Genomic DNA, 21,127 nt, shown 5'->3' with positions numbered 1-21,127 from the left:
TTTGGGCTCCGAGGACCTCATCCTCGTTAATTATTCAGGGTCTAGGGGGCACTATTGGGTGCCGAGAATTTTACTATTCATGAGGAGGCGGAGTCTCCTTCCTGTGGGGGCTCCTGAGAGGGTTCTAAAATATTCATGAGGGAGGAGGGCACTATGGGAACGGGGGAGGGGGGGTCTTGCTTTTCACGAGGAGGCGGGGCTTCTTTCCCGCTGGGGCTCCTGGGAGGATTCTAAAATATTCTTGAGGCTACGGGGGCGCCTGGGAGGCGCTAACGCAGCTCCGGATCCGACCGGAGCTGGTCCCGCTCTCAAGCCGGCGGGAAAACCTTGAGGAGATACTTTCTTTTTTAAACATTAAGAAATTTGAGGATGGTAGGGCAGAACAACTAAATCCCATTTGCCTGTGATTCCTTAGCCGGAAAACTGTCAAAATCTGTGGTAAAAAGAGATTTTTTTCCCCAGTACTTTCTTGAGATAGTTTCATCTTTTCATGGACTGAAGGGGGTAAAAAATGCATCACCATGTGGTTGGAGTCTTATATCGGCCAGTTTATGCTTTGTGGTGTCCCTGGTTTACTTCTCTGGAGGTGTTTGGGGCCAATACCCGAGCAGATGTGGGTCTCTTCTAAGGGTTTTCTTAGGTTGAAACAAAATAGAAATCGCGGTGAATTGCTGTTGGACGGTTTTCTCTGAAAGGGGGGGCCGGGGGGGCGGAATTCAGCCAAGAAGGCCCTCAAAGCCTTTCACAGTCAGTAACGAGTGGTGTGGAACGGAGGCATGGAAACATTTTATTACTATTATTTTGGTCAGTGATTCTCGTTCTCTTGGGGGAAGGTGGGAGAAAACCCGAAATAGTTTGGGATTACACCTTCAGGATTTTCAGAAAAGCCTGCATTCCCCCCAAAGCGTCCAGGTCTGAGTGAGAAAAATAAGGAATTATAAGAGGAGACTTCGGTGTTAAAAGAATGGGCCCAATGCGTTTTAATTCGCGGTGGTTTAAATATACACACTCATTGGTTGAACACTGAAGTCCCCTGGGTCCCAGGTGTCAGTGAGTCTGTGAAGAGCCCACACCCAAGTCTCACTTTACACGTTCCTCAGAGACAGGACAAATCCTAGGCCAGATTTAAAATTTTATTACAATGAAAATGCTTTAAAGTGCCTACTGTGAAAAGTTAAAAACAACCTCATGGATTAAATAAATCAGCATTCTTCCATTTGGTGGACTTACATGCAGCCTTTAAAATAGATATACTTGTAATATATGGTGATTAACATAACAATAAAAAAATTAAAAAAATATATATATATACTTGTAGAAGTATCTATTGGCATGGAAAGAAATTAGTTTTACTTACAATTACAGTTGAAAAAAGCAGATTACAAAATAGTATGAACAGTGATCTTTTTTTGTTAGTATATATATATATTCTCTATATGGTTGTATATATATATATGATTCTGAAATGATATAAACCAAAGTGTTTATAAGTGAATTTAATTGTCTTTGTTTTGCTGTATTTTATAAACTTTTTGACATGCAATATGTTACTTGTGTAATTTTACTGATTATTTTTTAAATAGCTTCTAATTTAAGTGCTCATGGAATGCTAAAGCAAAGTGCTATGGTATGGTTTTAAAGGAGGTTCACAGTGTGTTTTTCACTAAGAACTAAATTTCTTGGCCATGTTTTTGAATGTATAACTACTTTTAAGTTGATATGTAACCTTTTAGATGAGTAAGTAACAATGTGATTTTAGCAAGTTTGTGACAAATGGAGAAAATGGATTTGGGTCAGATATATTTGTAACTCTTTGATGAAATGTCTTAGTTGTTACTTCAGAAACAGGGAGCCTTAGATTGGAGTTGTAGTTATGTATATGTACATGTACATGTACTTGTATATATACAAAAGACAATGTTTTCTGAATTGGAGCAATAGTGACAAAGTCACTGCCTATTATGAATATTTTTTTAAGAATTATTTTTTGGTGTAAGTAAATTATCAGTGATTTTAATAAGTTCTGTCTAAGAAATGTTCACTTCAAAATCAAGTTGTGTAGGCCCTTCCTAAGACTTATAAGTAAGCAAAAGTGGAATTAGGATGAAAATCATTGTTCATTTATTTATTCTAGTCTTTTTAATTTTACAAGACTTTACTGTTTGTGTTATACAGCACAGCACATAATTGGTAATAGCATTGCAATCTTCTTAATCTTTTAGAACTCATAAATTTTAAAAGCTCTAAACTTAGAATTTCTATTTCTTATCTCTATTTTTACCGTTTCCAACAAAGAAAATGTCAGTACTCAGTTTTAAAGAAATAGAAAAACTTTACTACAAAATTTTAAAGGTACATTGATATTTTGATTTTTTTTAGAAGGTAAAGATTATAAAAGCAACATACTAATCACAGATCTTGAATGTTTTGAATTTGTTATATTGGTTTTTTGTGTCAAATCTTTTACGTTTTAAAGATTTTGCATATTTTCTTAGACTATATCTCATCCAAATACATGTCTCTTATTCTACTAAAATTCTTTATCTAGAATATTTGGCTAAGAGGGAAAAGACTTTTAAACATTTAATATCATGTGAGATGAATAAATACACTTATTGGTGGGAACTCCGTAAATTGGACATTATATTAAAAGTTTTGTAAATAGAGGGGTGCCTGGTTGACTGAGTCAGTAGAGCATGTGACTCTTGATCTTGGGGTCATAAGTTTGAGCCCCACGATAGGGGTAGAGATCACTTAAAGTTTTGTAAATAGATAGACAGCTATTGCCCATCAAAGTATCAACTTCTTCATTTTAAAAAACAGCTCTTTGTTTCTATAATTTCCTTTCTCCTTTGTCTCTTGTGTTTTATTTTTCTAACCAGGATAAATTCATGCGATAAGAAAAGGATGGCATCTAGAATAAATACCAGTTTCACTTTGATTCCCAACCAGAAATATAGACGTAGTAATCGTCTATCCAGCAGCTATTTTTCCAACACCCTTGACTCAGATTCTCAGCCCTTATCAACGCTTGGAAATTTTAAAGCCTTGCCATTGGAAATATTCCAGATAATCTTAAGATATTTGTCAGGTGAGGTCTGGGAACTATGAGTAGGCTATATAAACACTTGAATATTTTTTCCCCCCTCAAGAACTAGTTTGTCATCTTAGGCTCTGCTAGAATATTAATGGTTATTTACATTATGTTTATTTTCTAAAGGTTTCATCATTGTTAGGTAAGAGGTACAATAAAGAAAGTATGACACTCAAACTCTTTAAAGCATGCTTCTAATTATAACAACATGGTAACTTGACTGTTACATCCCTAAATATTTCCAATTCATTGAACAGGAGATTTAAAACAATTTTAAGATTTTCCCCCTTTCCCCCACTTATTTATATATTTTATTATTTAGTATATTATTAATGAGCTAACTTATAAGTTAATAGATTGTAATAATAATGATGTTCTTGTAATTAAGCTATTTATATATATATATGTATATATATTTCTCTTGGTAGTGAAGGATATCAGCATGCTAAGCATGGTGTCCAAAACAGTCAGCCAGCACATTATTAATTATATTTCAACCTCGTCAGGAAGCAAAAGACTTTTACTACAGGATTTTCATAACCTTGAGCTGCCTAGCAAGAGACAAGACTCTGCCATACTGGAACATTACAGATCTCTAGGTAATTTATGTAATGAGAATTGTAACAAGTAAAGAACTACACTTAATTAAGGGGATTTTATTAAACAATTCTGTAAGGCCTGTGGGAAATGGGATATTTCTTAAAATGTGTCTATTTCTATGATGCTTTTATTCTTCAGTGTGAAGACTTTCCCATAATAGTCCCTTATACGTATCTTTAAAGATGAGAGAATGCACTTTAATGTAAAGTATCAGTCCTTGTGATTCATGTGCATACAATGTCACCTTTGCTTATTGTCTAGGTGGCTTACCAGTGAAATTGATGTATTTTCAATGCTTTTACTTCCTGTGGATCTAATGAGTTTTATTTCTAAACTTCTTTTCTCTTTCAACCATAATCTAGTCCTTAAAATAGAAAAGAAATGTAAACACATTATTGTGGAAGATCACCTATTTTATCAGAAACAATGTGTTTTTCTTAAGTACTCCATACATTTACTAATAAATCATTATGCTATAATAAATTATCAAAGGAAATTCCATATAATCTCTTCCCTTGATTTATAATCATCTATGTCTTTCACCCCATTCATTGATGTGCTGAAATAAGATTCTAATTTTATGCTGAAATAAAATTCTAATTTTGACTTGACTAGTGGCACCAGTTTAATTATGAAACTACCTTATAATTAACCAAAGCGTGGCAATAAAACCAAAAATTAAGGTGATGTTTTCAATTTTTAAATAAAGGCATAATAGTTAAGTTAAATAATTATTACCTTTTAGTAGCCCAACGATGCCTAGCTTTAAGATAATAAAATAAGACTATATCCATATGTAAATACATAAAAGTATATTTGATAATATTAATAAAATTACTATTATATTTAGATTAATAAGATTAAATGAAAGGTATGTAATCTGATTACAGTGTTATTGGTTTCAGTATTTGTGATTAGACTTAGTAAAGCCTGTAACAGAATATAGCAATGACTTTTTGCTACATGTCATTGTAAATATCTTTTTTCAAACATCCTTAGTTGCAGAATAAGTGGTACAGTAAAAGAGCTTATTTTTTGGTTTTGATCTGAAAGAATTTTTTTTTCTCCCTGACCAAGACTCAGTCGCTCAAAGAAGCAAAAAAGCATTAAGATAATTATATGGATAATTCAGTGAAAAATACAAATATGCATTGATCTTAATAGCCAGCTTTCAAAAACAGTTTTATTCATGTAATGATTTCAACCTTCCATTTAGTTTTGGTGCAGACACCTGGCTTATGACTGAATCTTTAGGTAAATGTTTGATGTACTTACCATTTTCTCATGTTGCCATTCCTATCTGATCCGTTCCTGTTTTCAGACATTAAAATAACATTTTCAGAATTCTGTGCTCTGAAGATTAAAAATTTTAATTTGCTTCTTCATACAAGACAGCGCAGATGGCCAGTGTGAAAAGAACATTACATCTGACTCTATTTTAGTAGGAAGAAATTTTAAAAGTTGGTCTCTAAAGGGTATAGCAGAGCACCTGTGTTAAAAAAATAAATAAGTCAGCCAGTATTGGTTTTTATGGTAAATTGCAATCCTTAAAAATAGGAGTTTTACATTAGAAAAAGCAACCAGCATACAATTATAGCTTACACTTCCCCAGCTATGATCTGCCATGGGACTGGATGCCAAAACATGAAAGGGAAAGAACTTAGCTTAAAAACCAAACACTGAAAATGTCTTTTTATGTACAAAAATAAGGCGGGTTTATATTTCGAACTCAATTCTGGTCATGCGTTGTCCAAACATAGCAACTTCTAAAAATAAATTGGATTCCCATAGATGCTACAGAATTATATAAAGCAGCTATCATATATGTTAAAAAAAAAGAGTAAATGCAGAGAAGATAAAAATGGAGAAATTCATGATATTCAGGTATTTATTTTCCTACCATATATCTTATTTTTAGTGTAAGGGAAACATTGCCCTTATAGGAATGTTAACAATGTATTGCCATTTTAGGAAAACAGAACACATGAAGTTAGAGGAAACAAATCATACACTTCTGTCACTGTAGTTCAAGTTATATGTCACACTGGTTTTTTTTTCTTTTTTAAAATATCTGAACACAAAATTCTATACATTCTTAACATGTATGCCCCATAAAAGGATATCTTTGAAGGAAGAAATGGATATTGCATCCAAACTGGATACTCTCTATGAGTGAAAATAACTTCTAACCTCTGAAATTTTAAGTACTTATGATTTTTAAAAAATTTTATATGGAGAAAGGAATACAAAATCGCTTTTCTCATTCTTTCCATGTTTTACATTAATAACTCTTAAAGCATGTTCCTTTGTGAACATGTTAATTTTAAGAAATATTGGAATCTGTTTTCTATAGAATAAAGATACAGTTCCACTAGTGTATCTTTGTGTCTGTTATATCTTTTTTAATCTAAATACTTTCAATATCTGTCTTATAATATCAATTTCATCATTTTCGTAAGATTTTATACCACTTAGTGGACATCACAGTTACTTGGTAAACACCATATATTGTAAGTGTCTGGTACCCTTGCTCCCAAACTTCCTCTTCAGAACCATATCAGCTCACAGTCCACTGTGATTTACCATACTTGACTTTCAAGGAAATGTTATGCTGTGCTTTACAGGCACTCTTCCATTAATTGTATTGTCATTTTTTTCATGTGTCTCTTTACATTCTCAGGTCTGCTATTTAAAAGATGTACGTTGCTGCTACCCACAAGGGAAAGACTAAAGTACATTCACAAGATACTGGCAGAAGTAAGATCACACTTCTCAGTTGGTTCACAGTCTTGATTTCTAGTAAAGATATTTTTTATTAATATCTTACACTCATTTTAGATCCATCTTCAATTATTAGAATTTCATGAATTAGTACTAATAATTGATTGATGATAATCTAATACTATACCAAGTACCCAGAGATTATAAAACACCAAAATGTAGTAGTCTTTTACTTATCATAAAACAATTTTTATGTATACCTAAGAATATCATTCAAGTTTATTAGATTTATCAGAGTATAAAAGTATTTTTTTCCTACATTGAGAGTCCTGAGGCTGTTTTAAAGTGATTTAGATATTTTATTAAAATGAAATAATTTCTGAATGTTAATTTACTGTTTATAAATGTATGAAAACATAGGAAAGTATTTTTAATATTAAAATAACAAAACTTTTGAGAGTGTCTGGTTGGCTCAGTTGGTTAAGCGTCTGACTCTTGGTTTCAGCTCAGGTCATGATCGCAGGGTCGTGGGACTGAGCTCTGTGTCAGGCTTGGCGCTCAACGGGGAGTCTGCTTGAGATTCTCTCTCCCTCTCCCTCTACCCTCCCACGCACACACGCACACACGCACACTCTCTCTCTCTCTAAAATAAATAAATCTTTAAAACATTTTAAAAATAAAATAAAATGTTTATGATGATTTATGACTTGAATGTGTATCCATGTGTTTAGGCGTAATCTCTGTATAAGTTTTGAGTTTCACTATACAAACTCAAACATACATCCAACACTGATGGTTCAGTTCTACACTCAGTAGTATGCAAACTGTTTCTGATGCATTAGCTTTTTTTCATGTCAGTATTTGCACTGAGTTCAGGTCTATATTATTATAGCAGCTTCTCAGATGATCTTTCTGCCATCTATTTCTTTACTTCCCAAGACATTCTGTATGCTGAATCAAGGTTATTCTTCCTAAAGCATCCCTTTCATTGAGTTAATTTTCTTACTTAAAAATCTTTCAGTAGCTACTCAATTTCAGCAAGATAAGGTCCAAAGTCTATAGCTGGTATTTAGGGCTCTTCCTGACAATGCAACCTTACTCCCTACTACATTGAGCCCAGTGAAGCATGTCATATCTTTCTTCCCACATAAAGCTTTTTATTCCTACCACTCTACAATTTTGTCCTTATTGTTCCCCTCACCTATCTTTCCTATCTTTTTCATTCCTTATATATATATTTTTAAAGATTTTATTTATTTATTCATGAGAGACAGAGAGAGAGAGAGAGGCAGAGGGAGAAGCAGGCTCCCAAGGAGCAGGGAGCCCGATGCGGGACTCGATCCCAGGACCCTGGGATCATGACCTGAGCCGAAGGCAGACGCCTAACCATCTGAGCCACCCAGGCGCCCTCCTTATATATTTTTTTAAAAAAGATTTTATTTATTTGACAGAGGCACAGCAAAAGAGGGAACACAAACAGGGGGAATGGGAGAGGGAGAAGCAGGCTTCCTGCCGAGCAGGGAGCCTGATGCAGGGCTTGATCCCAGGACCCTGAGATCATGATCTGAGCCCAAGGCAGATGCTTAATGACTGAGCCACAGAGGCACCTCTCATTCCTTATATTTGAATCCTACTTCAAGACTGCTTTTTTCACATGCTTCAGAAGCTGTTTTGATCATTCCCAAATTTGTCTTGTTTCTGTTTTCACAGTATCTGATATAGTGTATATTTAGTCATTTTAACATTTATGTATATTCTAACCTGAATTATCAAAATAATTTCACGTGCATGTATTTATGAACTCCTTTAAGATAGACTCATATTTCTTTTGTGATCTTACCTATGTAACACAATGCTAATTATTTAGCATTTTATTTTCTTTTTTTTAAAGATTTATTTATTTATTTTGAGAGAGTGAGAATGAGAGAGAGAGAGCATATGAGAGGGGGGAGGGTCAGAGGGAGAAGCAGACCCCCCGCTGAGCAGGGAGCCCGATGCGGGACTCGATCCCGGGACTCCAGGATCATGACCTGAGCCGAACGCAGTCGCTTAACCAACTGAGCCACCCAGGTGCCCCGCATTTTAGTTATTTTCAATTAATACTGAAAAATTCTTGCATATTTCCATTAAATTTCAATGTCCAGTCATTGTACAGTTCCATTGAAAAAGAGAAATTAATAGTTGTTCTCTTTACAGGTTTCCTGTTTTAAATTCAATGGCTGTGCAGCTCCTATCCAATGTTTAGGATTACCATGTTATGGCATGTTTTTAAAGGTACATTTTTGCCTTCCTACCATCCCTCTTCTAAGATAGATTTTTGCTTTTGGGGGAGGAAGGACAGGTAATATAAACATATATTTATATAAAATTCAAAAGGTACAAACTTTATAAAATGAAAAGTAACTCTACCATCAAGGCCTGTCCCTGGTCCACCGAGTTGACTTCAACAGAAGTAACTGTTGTTAGCAGTTTCTTCTATGTCCTTCCACAGAGAATGAGATTAATTCTTAAACTACTAAAATCCAGTTCAACTGTTTTAAGAAAAATTTATATGATTAATCAACCTTTTCAAAATCTAACTAGAGTAGCGTACCATTTGAATTTCCTTTTCCTGTATGTTTAACTGTACACTCTGGTTGGCTCAAAGATAATTATGAAACTTTGTCCTAATAAAAAATTTTTGCTCGTTCACATCAAAATGTTATTAGTAAATGCTCATAATCGTCACATTAAGATGGGATCATTATCATTTGTAAGCAATATCATAAATGATAATTAGAGGAACTCAAAGGGATTCTGTTGAAAACTAAACCACAGAATGGCTGTGAGTCAGATATCTAAGGATTTTGGCCTTTGTTACTTTATCTATACTGTCAGAGCTCAGGATTTGGTACCATTTGAAAGGATATTCCCTTTACAACCAAAAAGAAACTGGATTTTGGAGCATTTCTAGGATTTGTTTATGTAAATTTTCTTATTAATTTGAACATTCCATAATGGGTAAAAATTGCACATCACCTCAATCATGTGCTACAGCAGTTATGCTCACAAGCTAGCAGTGACTTACATTTTGATTTGATGGTCTGAACATCTGTAATGTTTCCTTTATTTTATTATTCTCAGACCTTAACAGCAGGTTGGGATGAACTCGAGTGCCATCGTGTATATAACTTCTTATGTGAGCTGACTAATCTCTCCCGCAAGATGCAGACCGCTGTCTGCAGCAAACCAGGTAAAAAAACTACAATTCACAGATAATATTATACAGATATTAAAATAGAAAAAAAGCAGAGTTCAAAAGTATATTTAAAAGAAAATTATGACATCCATATGTAGTAAAAGGACAAAGAAATTTAAGGGGATGATAAACACTGAATTAGATTGTGAGGCAAACATGGCATGTGATTAGAGAAAGAAGTATTCAGAGGGCTCAGCTGTATTAATAATATTTTATTAATTAAGACTGGATGGAGGATACAAAGGTGTTCATTATAGTATTCTTTAAGCCTTTATATATATATATATATATATATACACACATATATATATGAAATACTTCATATTTTTAAAATTATGGAATCCTACAATCTAGCAATTTCACTCTGAGATACTTCCACAGTTCATAAGGAGACCTGTATAAGAATGAGCATTACAGCATGTAACCAACCATGAAAAACTGCAAACAATCTAAATAAATGCCCATCATCAGGAGAATGGATAAATGAATTAAGTATCCATACAGTTAAAACCATTGTAGTTAAAATGAATGAACTAAAGCCACATGTATTAATATGGATAAATCTCAAAATGTAAGTTGAGAAAAAGGTAACCAAAGGATATTTTCCACATGATACTATTTATATACCAATTAAAAACATGTAAAATAATTCTATCTATTCTTTATGGTTAATATACATATAGTAAAAAATGTAAGAATATAGTTGGGAGATGTGATAGTTAAGTTTGTATGTCAACTTGGCTGGGCCACAGTACCCAGATATTTGATCAAACTTTATTCTAGATGTTTCTCTGAAGTTATGTCTTAGATGAGATTAACATTTAAATCAGTAAACTTTAAGTAAAGCAGATTACCCTCCATAACATGGGTAGGTCTCATCAATCACTTGAAGGCCTTAACAGATAAAGACTGATCTCCCAAGCAAGAAAAAATTCTACCAGCAGACTGCCTTTGGATTTGAACTGAAACTCTTCTCTGGTCTCTGGTCTGCCAGCATACCCGCAGATTTTGGATTGCCAAGCCTCCACAGTCTTGTGAGCTAATTCCTCAAAACAAATTTTTCTCCATGTATATATACACATCCTGTTTGTTCTATTTTTCTGGAGAACCCTGACTAGTACAAGAGGGTCAAAACCCAAATTCAAGATGGTGATTACCTCTAAGGATGAAGGGGAAGAGGATTGGGAGTGATATACAAGAAGCTATATAGACCCTACCTATGTTTTGTTTATTTTTTTAAAAATCTGAAGCAAATATAGCAAAAAGTAAAGCTTTGACAAAGCTAAGTGGTACACAATATTTGTTACAGTATCTCTTCTTTTCTGACAGCTTGAGGTATTTCATTATGAAACAAATTTTGGATCAGAAAGGCAGATTAGAAGCCCAATGAAACAATAACAAGATTAATTTATCATGTCCCTCCCTGGATCCAAACCTTTTATTGGCTCCCCAATGTCATCAAAATAAAGTCCAAACTGTTCATACTGGCCTTCACATTCTCATCCCAATCTACTTTTTCAGATTTATTCCCCACTGTTCTCTGTATCAGTTTGACATAGAGTAGTCTTGATCACTTCCCTCACTGTCTCACATATCTCTTACACATTTCTACCTCATATCTTTTATTCACGCTCTCTTTTTTTTTTTTTCTAAAATACCATCTCTCTTCATCTTTTAAGACCCAATTTGCCAGACTTCCTCTGTAAAGGCTTTCCTGATGCTGTGTTACTTGGCTTACTACATCAAGGGGTACTTACTTCCTATGGTCTAAGATCATTGGTGGACTTTCTGTTTACTCTTGTCTTATCTACAAGTAAGTAGAACATAAATGGTATAAAAATGTAAAATGGTTGCCACCACTATGGAAAACAACTTGACCATTTCTCAAAAAGCTAAACATAGAACTATCATATGACCGAGCAATTCCACTCCTAGCTATTCCTAAGGGAGTTGAGAGAGGGGCTTGGAAAGATACTTATATGCCAGTGTTCACTGCAGCATTATTCGCAATAGCCAAAAAGTGGGAACAACCCAGGTGTTCATCAATGAATAGATGAATGGATAAACAAAATGTGGTCTCTTCATACAATGGAATATTTTTCAGCTGTAAAAAGGAATGAAGCTTTGACGCATGCTAAAATGGATGAACTTGGAAAACATGCTAAGTGAAGTAAGTCAGACAACAAAGGACAAATATTGTGATTCCACTTAACTGAGGTACCTCAGACAGGCAAATTCATAAAAACAGAACACAGATTTGAGGTTATCAGGAACAGGGGGCAGAGGGAAATGGGGAGTTATTGCTTAATGGTTATAGAGTTTCTGTTTGAGGTGATAAAGAGTTTTGGAAATAAACAGTTGTGATGGTTGAACAGCATTGTGAATTAAGTGATGCTACTGTATTGTTCACTTTAAAAATGATTAAGATGGGGGGCGCCTGGGTGGCTCAGTTGGTTAGGCGACTGCCTTCGGCTCAGGTCATGATCCTGGAGTCCCGGGATTGAGTCCCGCATCGGGCTCCCTGCTCAGCAGAGAGTCTGCTTCTCCCTCTGACCCTCTTCCCTCTGGTGCTCTCTATCTCTCATTCTCTCTCTCTCAAATAAATAAATAAAATCTTTAAAAAAATGATTAAGATGGCAAACTTTGTGTTATATATATCTATATATGTATAAGTAAATATATTTACCACAATTTTTAAAAATTAATAATATAATAGATTTTTTTAAGTTTATTTAAGTAATCTCTACACCTGACATGGGGCATGAACCCACGACTTCAACTTCAAGAGTCACATGCTCTTCCGACTGAGCCAGCCAGGCACCCCAATAATATTATAGATTGTAAACTATTGAATTATACACTTTAAATGAGTGAATTTTTTGGTATGTAAATTATATATATTTCAATAAGTCTGTTAAAAAAGACAAACTCAAGGTACTACTTCATACCCACTAGGACAGCTAAAATCAAAAAGTCAGATAACAACAAGTATTGGTGAAAATATGGAGAAATTGGAACCTTCATACATTGCTGGTCAGGATGTAAGATGGTGCAGCCACTTTGGAAAGCAGTCTGGCAGTTCCTCAAATGACTAAACTTAGAGTTACTATATGACCCAGAAATTCCACTCCTAGGTATATCCGAAAGAGAAATGAAAACATATGTCCACACAGAAACTGGTACACAAATGTTAATAACAGCATTATTTGTAATAGCCAAAAGGTGGATAAAACCCAAATGTCTATCAGTGGGTGAATGGATAAACAAAATGAGGTATATCTATGCAATGGAATATTTTTTTAAAATTTTATTTATTTATTTATTTGAGAGAGAGAAAGAGAGAGCAGAGAGGGGGAGGGTCAGCGGGAGAAGCAGACTCCCCGCTGAGCAGGGAGCCCGATGCAGGACTCGATCCCTGGACTCCAGGATCATGACCTGAGCTGAAGGCAGTCGCTTAACCAACTGAGCCACCAGGGCACCCCTATGCAATGGAATATTATTTGGCCATAAAAATGAAGGAAGTACTGATAGATGCCATAACATGGATGAAACTTGAAAACGTGCTAAGTGAAAGAAACCAGTCACAAAAGACCATATACTATATGATTTCATTTGCATGAAGTCCAGAAAAAGGAAATCTTTAGAGACAGAAGGTAGAGTATTGGTTGCTTAAGTCTAAGGATGGTAAAGAATGGAGGGATGGGGGGTGATAGCTAAAAGAACAGGATTTCTTTTTGAGGTGATGAAAATGTTCTAAATTGACTTGGTGCTGGCTGTACATATCTGTGAATATACTAAACCACTGGATTGTATGGTGTGTAAAGTATATCTCAATAAAATTGTTTAAAAAATAGTCCCTTGATAATCTAAAATTTTTACAGAGGAAAATGAAATAATACTTTCAGTACAAAGTATATTACAGATGTCTATCACTGACCATATCCACTGTGTGCATATCCAATATGCACATCAGCCTTTCTAGGAAGAATGGTTTACAATTCTTTTGTTTTCATAGGAAGTGCCCGAAAACTGGAGTTAAGGATCAGACTGTTCTGTAGGAACGTCCTGCTTGATCACTGGACACATCAAAGTGATTCTGCTTTTTGGTTGACACGTATATTAAAACCATGGCCAATGGTGAATCAGGCAAGATTATTGTATATCATCTTTGGACCAATATCTCCTCAAGATGGTGAGCATACATTTTTTAGAGATGTATGTTACAAAATGTTAATTACTTCTACTTTAGGAAACATATCTTTTTGTACCTGCTCAGTTTCCTCATTCCTAATGATTAAACTGTGTTTCATGATTTCATAGACGTACACTACATTAGCTTATGCATAACTTAAGCTTCAAGACTGCAGGCCATTACCAAATATGTTCCTATCATCTCTGGTATACCTAAAAATCACTACTTTTCATTTCTAAACATTATCTTACCTCAAGATTATGTTTGCTGCTGGAAGGGAATAATAGTGTCTGTAAAGCACAGTAGTAGTTAAATTGATGTTTTACTTAATTTTGGGTACATAATATGGTTATGTGCATTTTTTTGCCTTTCTAATTAAGTTTTGCTTAGATTAATGTTAAAATTAGCGTACAGTTCTTTGGTTCACATTGCCTATATCAGGAGGTAACCAGTTTAAAGTAGAAGCAGGAAGCCGATCTGGGATCAAATTTTGTTTTGTGTAATTCACAAAGAGAATTGGTCATAGGTAAATATTCAAAACTTGACTGGATTACTGTGTTTTGATATATTTAATATTTGGAAGATACTCAAATACAGCATGTTCTCTTTTTGGAAGGATATCAGTAGATTTCATTTGATTTTAGTATGATTACATCAATTGCCTATTATAATTTTTTAAAAGATTTTATTTATTTATTTGACAGAGAGAGAGAAAAGCATAAGCCGGGGGGGGGTGGGGGAGGGAGAAGCAGGCTCCCCGCTGAGCAGAGAGAGCCCAATCATGACCTGACCCAAAGGCATACACTTAACTGACTGAGCCACCCAGGCGCCCCTATTATAATTTTTGTTACAGGCATAGCATTATCTTTGAACTAGAAGCACTATTCTGCTTGGCAAAACTACCTTTTCTTTACTTCATGTAGCAATTGTTGTTAAACTTCATCACATCAGTCAGAGACAGTCACACTTATACTGTTATCAGAATTGACTTTTCATTATGAAAGTAGCATATATAAGCAAATGGGATTCTATAATGCAATCCAGTTTCCTTTTTAAACAATCCATGAAATCTTTATTACAAAGCCAACTATTCTGTCATAGCCTAGTTTTTGTTTCAATTATCCAGGACAGGTGGTTTGGCAGAAAATGATAGAAGGACCTACAGATGAATCCAGTCTGAAAGGTTTGGCTGATGCTATTAAATTACTGTATGACACAGGCACCAAAGAGTGGACAGCAGATGATGTTATCAGTCTTGTAGATGAACTATCAGGTAAAAGTACATATTTACCACACAGAGTAGTAGAAATATATTCTTAGAGTACAGTTATAAAATTGTAAGGATAATTCTATAGGTAACAAATGAATTGCCTATTCAAAATCACTAAATGTTCTAAAATATTTAAAGAGTTTGGTATATGTTTGAAGAGAATGCATATAATCAACTTCCTTTTCTCCAATTGCCAATAAATATATATTTATTATTATTTGAAAGTTTCACATTTAAATAGCTCAGTTATTTCCATTTTGCAAATTCTCACAAACAACCTCCTAGGTTGTGTAAGAAGAAAGCCCTCTCCTGCTGGCGCAGACGGAAAACAGTCTTTTCCATTCCTGCAGAATCCTTTAGATTCTAAAGTTTATAAGATTTCTTTCCTTACACAGAATTAGACCACCTTGCCTTTTGATATATGTGTAGGAGAAATGCTCTGACTATATTGCTAGGACATTTGTAAAAGCCACTATAACTTGGCAATAATCTCTATCTCTGGTTGAATGCAATAATTACAAAACTAAAGCACTTTTTCTGTGCTTTTCCCTTGGCTCTAGTTGTATTTCCAATAAGGTAATACAATATTGCATGTACTTAATGATGTTTACTAGAGCTATTATGTAATTTCTCACTAAATAACTGTTCTTCCTCTAATAAAAGTGGTTCCCCGTGAGTGGCTTCTAGAGAATAATGCACGTCTCCTAATCCTAAGTGGGAACAACATCTGTTTCACTTTCATGGCTAGTAAAGCTGTGAATGGACGGGCTATTGAACTGGCAAAGCTGATAGTCTTTTTGGCTTTGGTAAGTAAAAACCAAGTTTTTCTCTAGCAAGTTGTTTAACATTATAGTTGACCTACCGGGGAGCTGCCCTGAAGGAACTGAAATATGCTCAAAACATTTTGAAAGAATAAGTATTTAAGCATATATTTTATGTATATTTAAAAAATTTTAAATATATATAAGATCATATTTGGAATCATTCCTTATATTAACCTCTCCCCACTTAATGTCCATATTTTCATTATACAGCTCTGCTGAGTTATATTTTTTTTAATTCCATTAAAACAGCTTTTATGATTTGCTTCAAAATAATCATTGGGCAGCAGGGAGAGGATGTGAAAGTAAATGGTAGTAGGAGACAAGATTGGTAATTGCTGAAGCTGGGGAATGGATATTAGAGGTTCATTATACTATTATTTCCACTTTTGTATAGTTAAAATGTTTTTCAAAATAAAACATTAGGGGCGCCTGAGTGGCTCAGTTAGTTAAGCAGCTGCCTTCAGCTTAGGTCATGATCCCAGGGTCTTGGGATCAAGCCCTGTATCAGGCTCCCTGCTCAGCGGGGAGACTGCTTCTCCCTCTCCCTCTGTCTCCCAGCTTGTGCTCTCACTCTCTCTCTGTCAAATAAATAAATAAAATCTTAAAAAAAGAAAAAAATAAAACATTAAAGGTGCCCTTCGGTGGCTCAGTCGGATGAGTGTCCGACTCTTGATTTCGGCTGAGGTCAGGATCTCAGGGACATGAGATTGAGCCCAGCATCAGGGTCTGCACTGGATGTGGAGCCTGCTTCAGATTTTCTCTCTCCTTCTGCCCTGCCCCCCCCCAACTCTCTCTCTCTCTCTCAAAAAAAAAAACCAAAAACCAAAAACCAAAAAACATTAAAATATATTTAATATTCATTCATTTAACACAAATTGAGTGTTTTACTATGGGCCATACACTGTGTGAGATTCTAAGACTATGGAAATTAATGGAACAAATTTCTGACCAAAAGCTGCTTAAGGTCTTTTAGGATCTATCAAGGTATACATAAATAATTCAGTGTGATAAGTACAAAAATATATGTACAAAAATATACAAACATGGGTAGCAGAGGGGAGCCAATATTGTGTGAATATAGCACAGACAGGGCTTCCCCAGCCCCAGGAGAAATAGGTTTTTAAAAATGAATAGGAGTTTAGTTTGCCGGGAGATGGGTGTGTGTGTGTGTATGTGTGTGTGCAAATTATTCAAGAGTGTACCTGCACGTGTTACATAGAAATCTCATTGATTTGGCTACCATCACAGAGGCCACCCCAACCAGTGCTTCAAAAGCACTAGAATAGTCTTCCAGGTGACTATTGTGAGGAATGATTGATGGAATATGGATCAATGGAATAGAGACAAGAATCTTTACCAAACCAACTGCTTAAAACATGAATGAAACCTCTGTGGCTCTTCTTAAAATGTGAAACTGTGAAGAAAGCTACCAAATTAACTACATTCTTAATGTAAATATTTATTTTAGTAATTAAGTAGATTGCCTCAGAGAGAGAGAGACGGAACTGCATGGCTATATTTGTAGCACTGTAAGCCGCTCAGTATTATTTCCGGAGTAAAATGTGCAGAAGAGAAGGAGGTGAGGAAGGGAGAGGCTAGGTAAGGAAGGACTTTGTCAACCATTCTGTGGGGCTTGAACACATCCTCTAACAGGGAGCTGCTGAAAAGTTTTAGGAACGTGAGAGACGTAAGTTTTAAGTTTTTGGAGGGTACTTTGGCAGCACTATAACAAGTAGAATGAAGAGGAAGTCACTAAGGGTGACTTCCCTAGAAAACCTCTGATGAACATCTCAATGCTGATCATTAATTTGCTCTAAGTGGCCTCAGATTTGTCTTCTCTTCATTTTTGTTTACGAGTAGTGTACTACTAGTGTTCTGAAGCCATTTTAGGTGTAGGGTAAATCGTCTCCCAGAAGAGATTGAGAGCTCTTTGACATCCAGACTAGGTGACTTATTTCTTTCATAGTGCCTGGAAAAATGCCTTACACATAATACATAGTCAACAAATCTTTCCTGTCAGGTTTACATTATAACTAAATGTTACACTACTATAGGGTTTATTTTCATGCTGTATATTATTTGGCTATGTGAATTAAATTGGCCATTTAGAATGTTAGTTAATAAACCTTTTTCCTTTTGGCCAACTTTAACTATTAACATGTAATCTTTAAATATTTTATCCTTTATTTTATTTTTTAAAGATTTTATTTATTTATTTGAGAGAGTGAGCGAGAGAGAGGAGAGAGAGAGAGAGCACAAGTGGGGGGGGAGGGGTGGAGGGAGAAGGAGGAGCAGACTCCCCGCTGAGCAGAGAGCCAGACACAGGGCTTGATCCCAGGATCCTGGGATCATGACCTAAGCCAAAGGCAGATGCCCAACCAACTGAGCCACCTAGGTGTCCCTAAATATTTTATCTTTTAAATAATAGAGAGATAAATATTCCCTACAACTCTCAAGGTGGAGAGTTGATAAGACCATAGTTCTCTTGCCTATTAAAATTGCCTGTTTGTCACCCTTATTGGATTCCTGGAAAATAGAGGCCCTGTCTTTATGGCTTAACCATTGTTTCTCCAGCTCTTAGCATCTGCTCAATAAATAATAACTGAATGAATGAATGAGCAGAAGTCTTATTTTTGATATGTTTAACAATTATTTGCAATATTAGTTCTTACATTAATGAATAATATGACATGATAATCTTGGACAAAGCTTTTATTTACATCATACTTTTTTCCCAATAAAATTGTACCATTTGAAAGGAAAGGAGAATTCGATGTAAGAGCATTTCCCACTTATAAACTCAATATGATGTCATGTGTAATAAATTATGTAAAGTCATAAACCATCATTGTCAATACCATTTTCAAATTCTACAATTTTCTTCACATGAAGCTTTACCATTACTCTTTTTATATCTAAATCAGGTGTGTGAGAAAGAACTATACTGCATGGATTGGGCAGTTAAAATGATGCAAAAAGTGTGTAAAGTCTTTAGCACTCCCGTGGAAAGAACTAACTTCCTGCAGAGTGTGGCGAATGCATTTGCATGTGTTATAATGGAAATGCTGCAGTCAGTTATGTCCGGTGAGTGAGTGTGTGTAGACGGTGCACAGGTGTGACTAAAATGCATTCCACCCTCCACTCAAAACAGAGCTAATTCCATGTAGACTTTTATTTCTAAATCAAGAATAGAAGAAGCAGACATTTTTGTTTATTTTTCCATGAGATATATTTAGCTCTTGGTTTTGCTACTTTTTAAGTCTCGTATGGATTTTAATGGAAAACCTAAAGTTGAAGAGTCTGCTCTGAAAGGAACTCGTTCTAGTTTTGCACAGCAAAATGTTCACTTGCTCACTTACCAACTATCCTAATCATCATAATAATGCCCTATATTGTTTAGTTTCAACACATATTATTGTATAGTTTTATTAGGTAGCCAACGTGATAATCAACCCTATTTTACAGATGAGAAAACTAAGGCTTAGAGAAATGACTTGACTTGCCCAAGATCATAGAGTTAGAGGCAGTAAAGCATGGACCAGCGTCCTTTTCTTCTGACTTCTTATTCAGTGCTCTTATATAGTTCCCTGATTTTGGTGGTTAATGTCTGACTTAGTAAATAAAGACCACTAACTAGTCTTCTGTTACCTATTATTAGGGAAAATTGGAATGTTTTATAACAAATAAATCATATATTTAAAAATTTAACCTGCACTTTCTTTTCCCTATGGCCCACTCCTGTGTGTGGCGTACAGGAGACCGTGATGAAGATGACAGAAGCTTTCTGAATTTGTTCCATCTTGTGCACGCTCAGGCAAACTTCCATAAGGAGGTCTTGTATTTGACCATGAATACTCTCTCTACCTAAAAACTCAGAAAGCCTTGCATTTAGAGAATACCTCACCGAACAAACAATTGGAAGAGTGCTACTTTTCCACACTCAAAGAGTAGCATCCATGGGACTTTTTATCACCTAAGTAACCTAAGAACTCCAAAGCTGCACAGAATTTTAGAAGCAACTGCTTGCACCATTATTAATATAAAAATTACAGGCAAACACAAGAGTGTATTGAGATTTCTCCAGAAAACAAGCTGTGTTTCTCCAGATTTTGGTAAACCCAACACCCAACTAAATAGAGCATTAGTGTCCAAGAATCGGCGGCCAACCTGTATGTGTGGATGTTTGAAGCAAGAGAAAATTCTGTTTTGTAAGTAGAGGTGACTCAGATTCACTAAACGCTTATATCTGTTCACTTTGCTTAGGTTGTACAGACATAACCTAGAATGCTTTATAAAGATCTGCAATATGATGCTTTGGAATGTGTAGACATAAATCACATTTTTTACCACCTTTTTGGCATAGAACATTAATATTTTGTTGATGTTTTACATGAACTAACAGATCAAAAACCAAAGGAAGTGTGTGTGTATATACATATTCACACATATATGTCTGTCTATCTATATACAAACACACATACATTTCCTTCTTTAAGACAAAAGTCTATAAATAGAGGAAAGTATATGTTGTCTTAATACAATTAAGTCATCTTTTATTCCTTCCTGGAGATTAGAGTAAAATGTCGCAAATAAGGGAGAATATAAAATGAAAGAAAGTACCCATTCTGCTGCCAGAACAATCTTCACAGATAATTTGCACTTCTTCCTAAAGCTTTCCTCCCTATCTTAAAGAGCGGGGCTCGAAGGAACCCGGAAGCAGCATGCATGGTGAGGGCCGCCCTGAGAGAGTGGGGTTTCACTCCAGTAAATGGATTCCAAAGAAGCTCCAGGACTATTTCAGTCTGACTAACGTTTACCCACCGCTTTTACTATTAAAATAGAAACCAGTAGTGTCTCATGGGGCTGAAATCATGCTGGGGCCCTCCTGGATCTCCCATTTTCTTCTCCTTGGGTTTGATCATTTTATTTCTGCTGAAGACATACCCATTCCCACTGGACTTCTCAGAGGCTGGCTTTCTTTTCCTAAGCCCTTGACTTTAACTCACCTCTGCAGCTGAGGAAGGAAAGGAGCACTAGAAAATATAGAAATTACCCACAGAAGTGGAATGTAAATTGTGTAATTTGTGGGAAATTCTCAAGTGTTTGGCAAGAGTTTAATAGGATTCAGGAAGAGTGAAACTTTTGAGAGAAATATAAATTGTGATAACAAAATGTTACTATATTTCAG

The 21,127-nt window shown here is 35.2% G+C and overlaps 1 protein-coding gene across 5 annotated transcripts; it reads left to right on the top strand.

The window, feature by feature from the left end:
• The first annotated feature begins 256 nt into the window (after positions 1 to 256).
• FBXO47 (F-box protein 47) lies at positions 257 to 20,259 on the top strand. 5 transcript variants are annotated; one of them, XM_025859383.2, is made up of 11 exons: positions 257 to 438; positions 2,883 to 3,091; positions 3,523 to 3,693; positions 6,375 to 6,451; positions 8,612 to 8,689; positions 9,539 to 9,647; positions 13,669 to 13,845; positions 14,972 to 15,118; positions 15,779 to 15,921; positions 18,864 to 19,023; positions 19,695 to 20,259. In XM_025859383.2, the coding sequence occupies exons 2-11, from the start codon at positions 2,908 to 2,910 to the stop codon at positions 19,805 to 19,807; spliced, it is 1,359 nt and encodes a 452-aa protein (XP_025715168.1). In that variant the 5' UTR covers positions 257 to 438; positions 2,883 to 2,907; the 3' UTR covers positions 19,808 to 20,259. The 5 variants fall into 5 exon arrangements, with proteins under 5 accessions (XP_025715168.1, XP_073739951.1, XP_073739952.1 ...); XM_073883848.1 differs by lacking the exon at positions 257 to 438 and adding an exon at positions 770 to 804; XM_073883849.1 differs by lacking the exon at positions 257 to 438 and adding an exon at positions 2,330 to 2,352.
• Positions 20,260 to 21,127: the final 868 nt, after the last annotated feature.

This window comes from Callorhinus ursinus, unplaced genomic scaffold, assembly GCF_003265705.2.
Source record: "Callorhinus ursinus isolate GAN/ISIS: 27379988/994484 unplaced genomic scaffold, GSC_fseal_2.0 scaffold52, whole genome shotgun sequence".
Taxonomy (NCBI): Eukaryota; Metazoa; Chordata; class Mammalia; order Carnivora; family Otariidae; genus Callorhinus; species Callorhinus ursinus.
Note: the sequence above shows the minus strand (reverse complement) of the source record. Positions and strands in the feature narration are given on the sequence as shown.

What these genes read in the sequence shown, in the direction of transcription:
- FBXO47 (XM_025859383.2), top strand. Translation starts at nt 2,908, where the DNA reads ATGGCATCTAGAATAAATACCAGTTTCACTTTGATTCCCAACCAGAAA. An exon ending in TTCACAAGATACTGGCAGAA is followed by an intron (nt 6,452 to 8,611) that starts GTAAGATCACAC and finishes TTCTCTTTACAG; the next exon opens with GTTTCCTGTTTTAAATTCAA. An exon ending in TCTTGTAGATGAACTATCAG is followed by an intron (nt 15,119 to 15,778) that starts GTAAAAGTACAT and finishes CTCTAATAAAAG; the next exon opens with TGGTTCCCCGTGAGTGGCTT.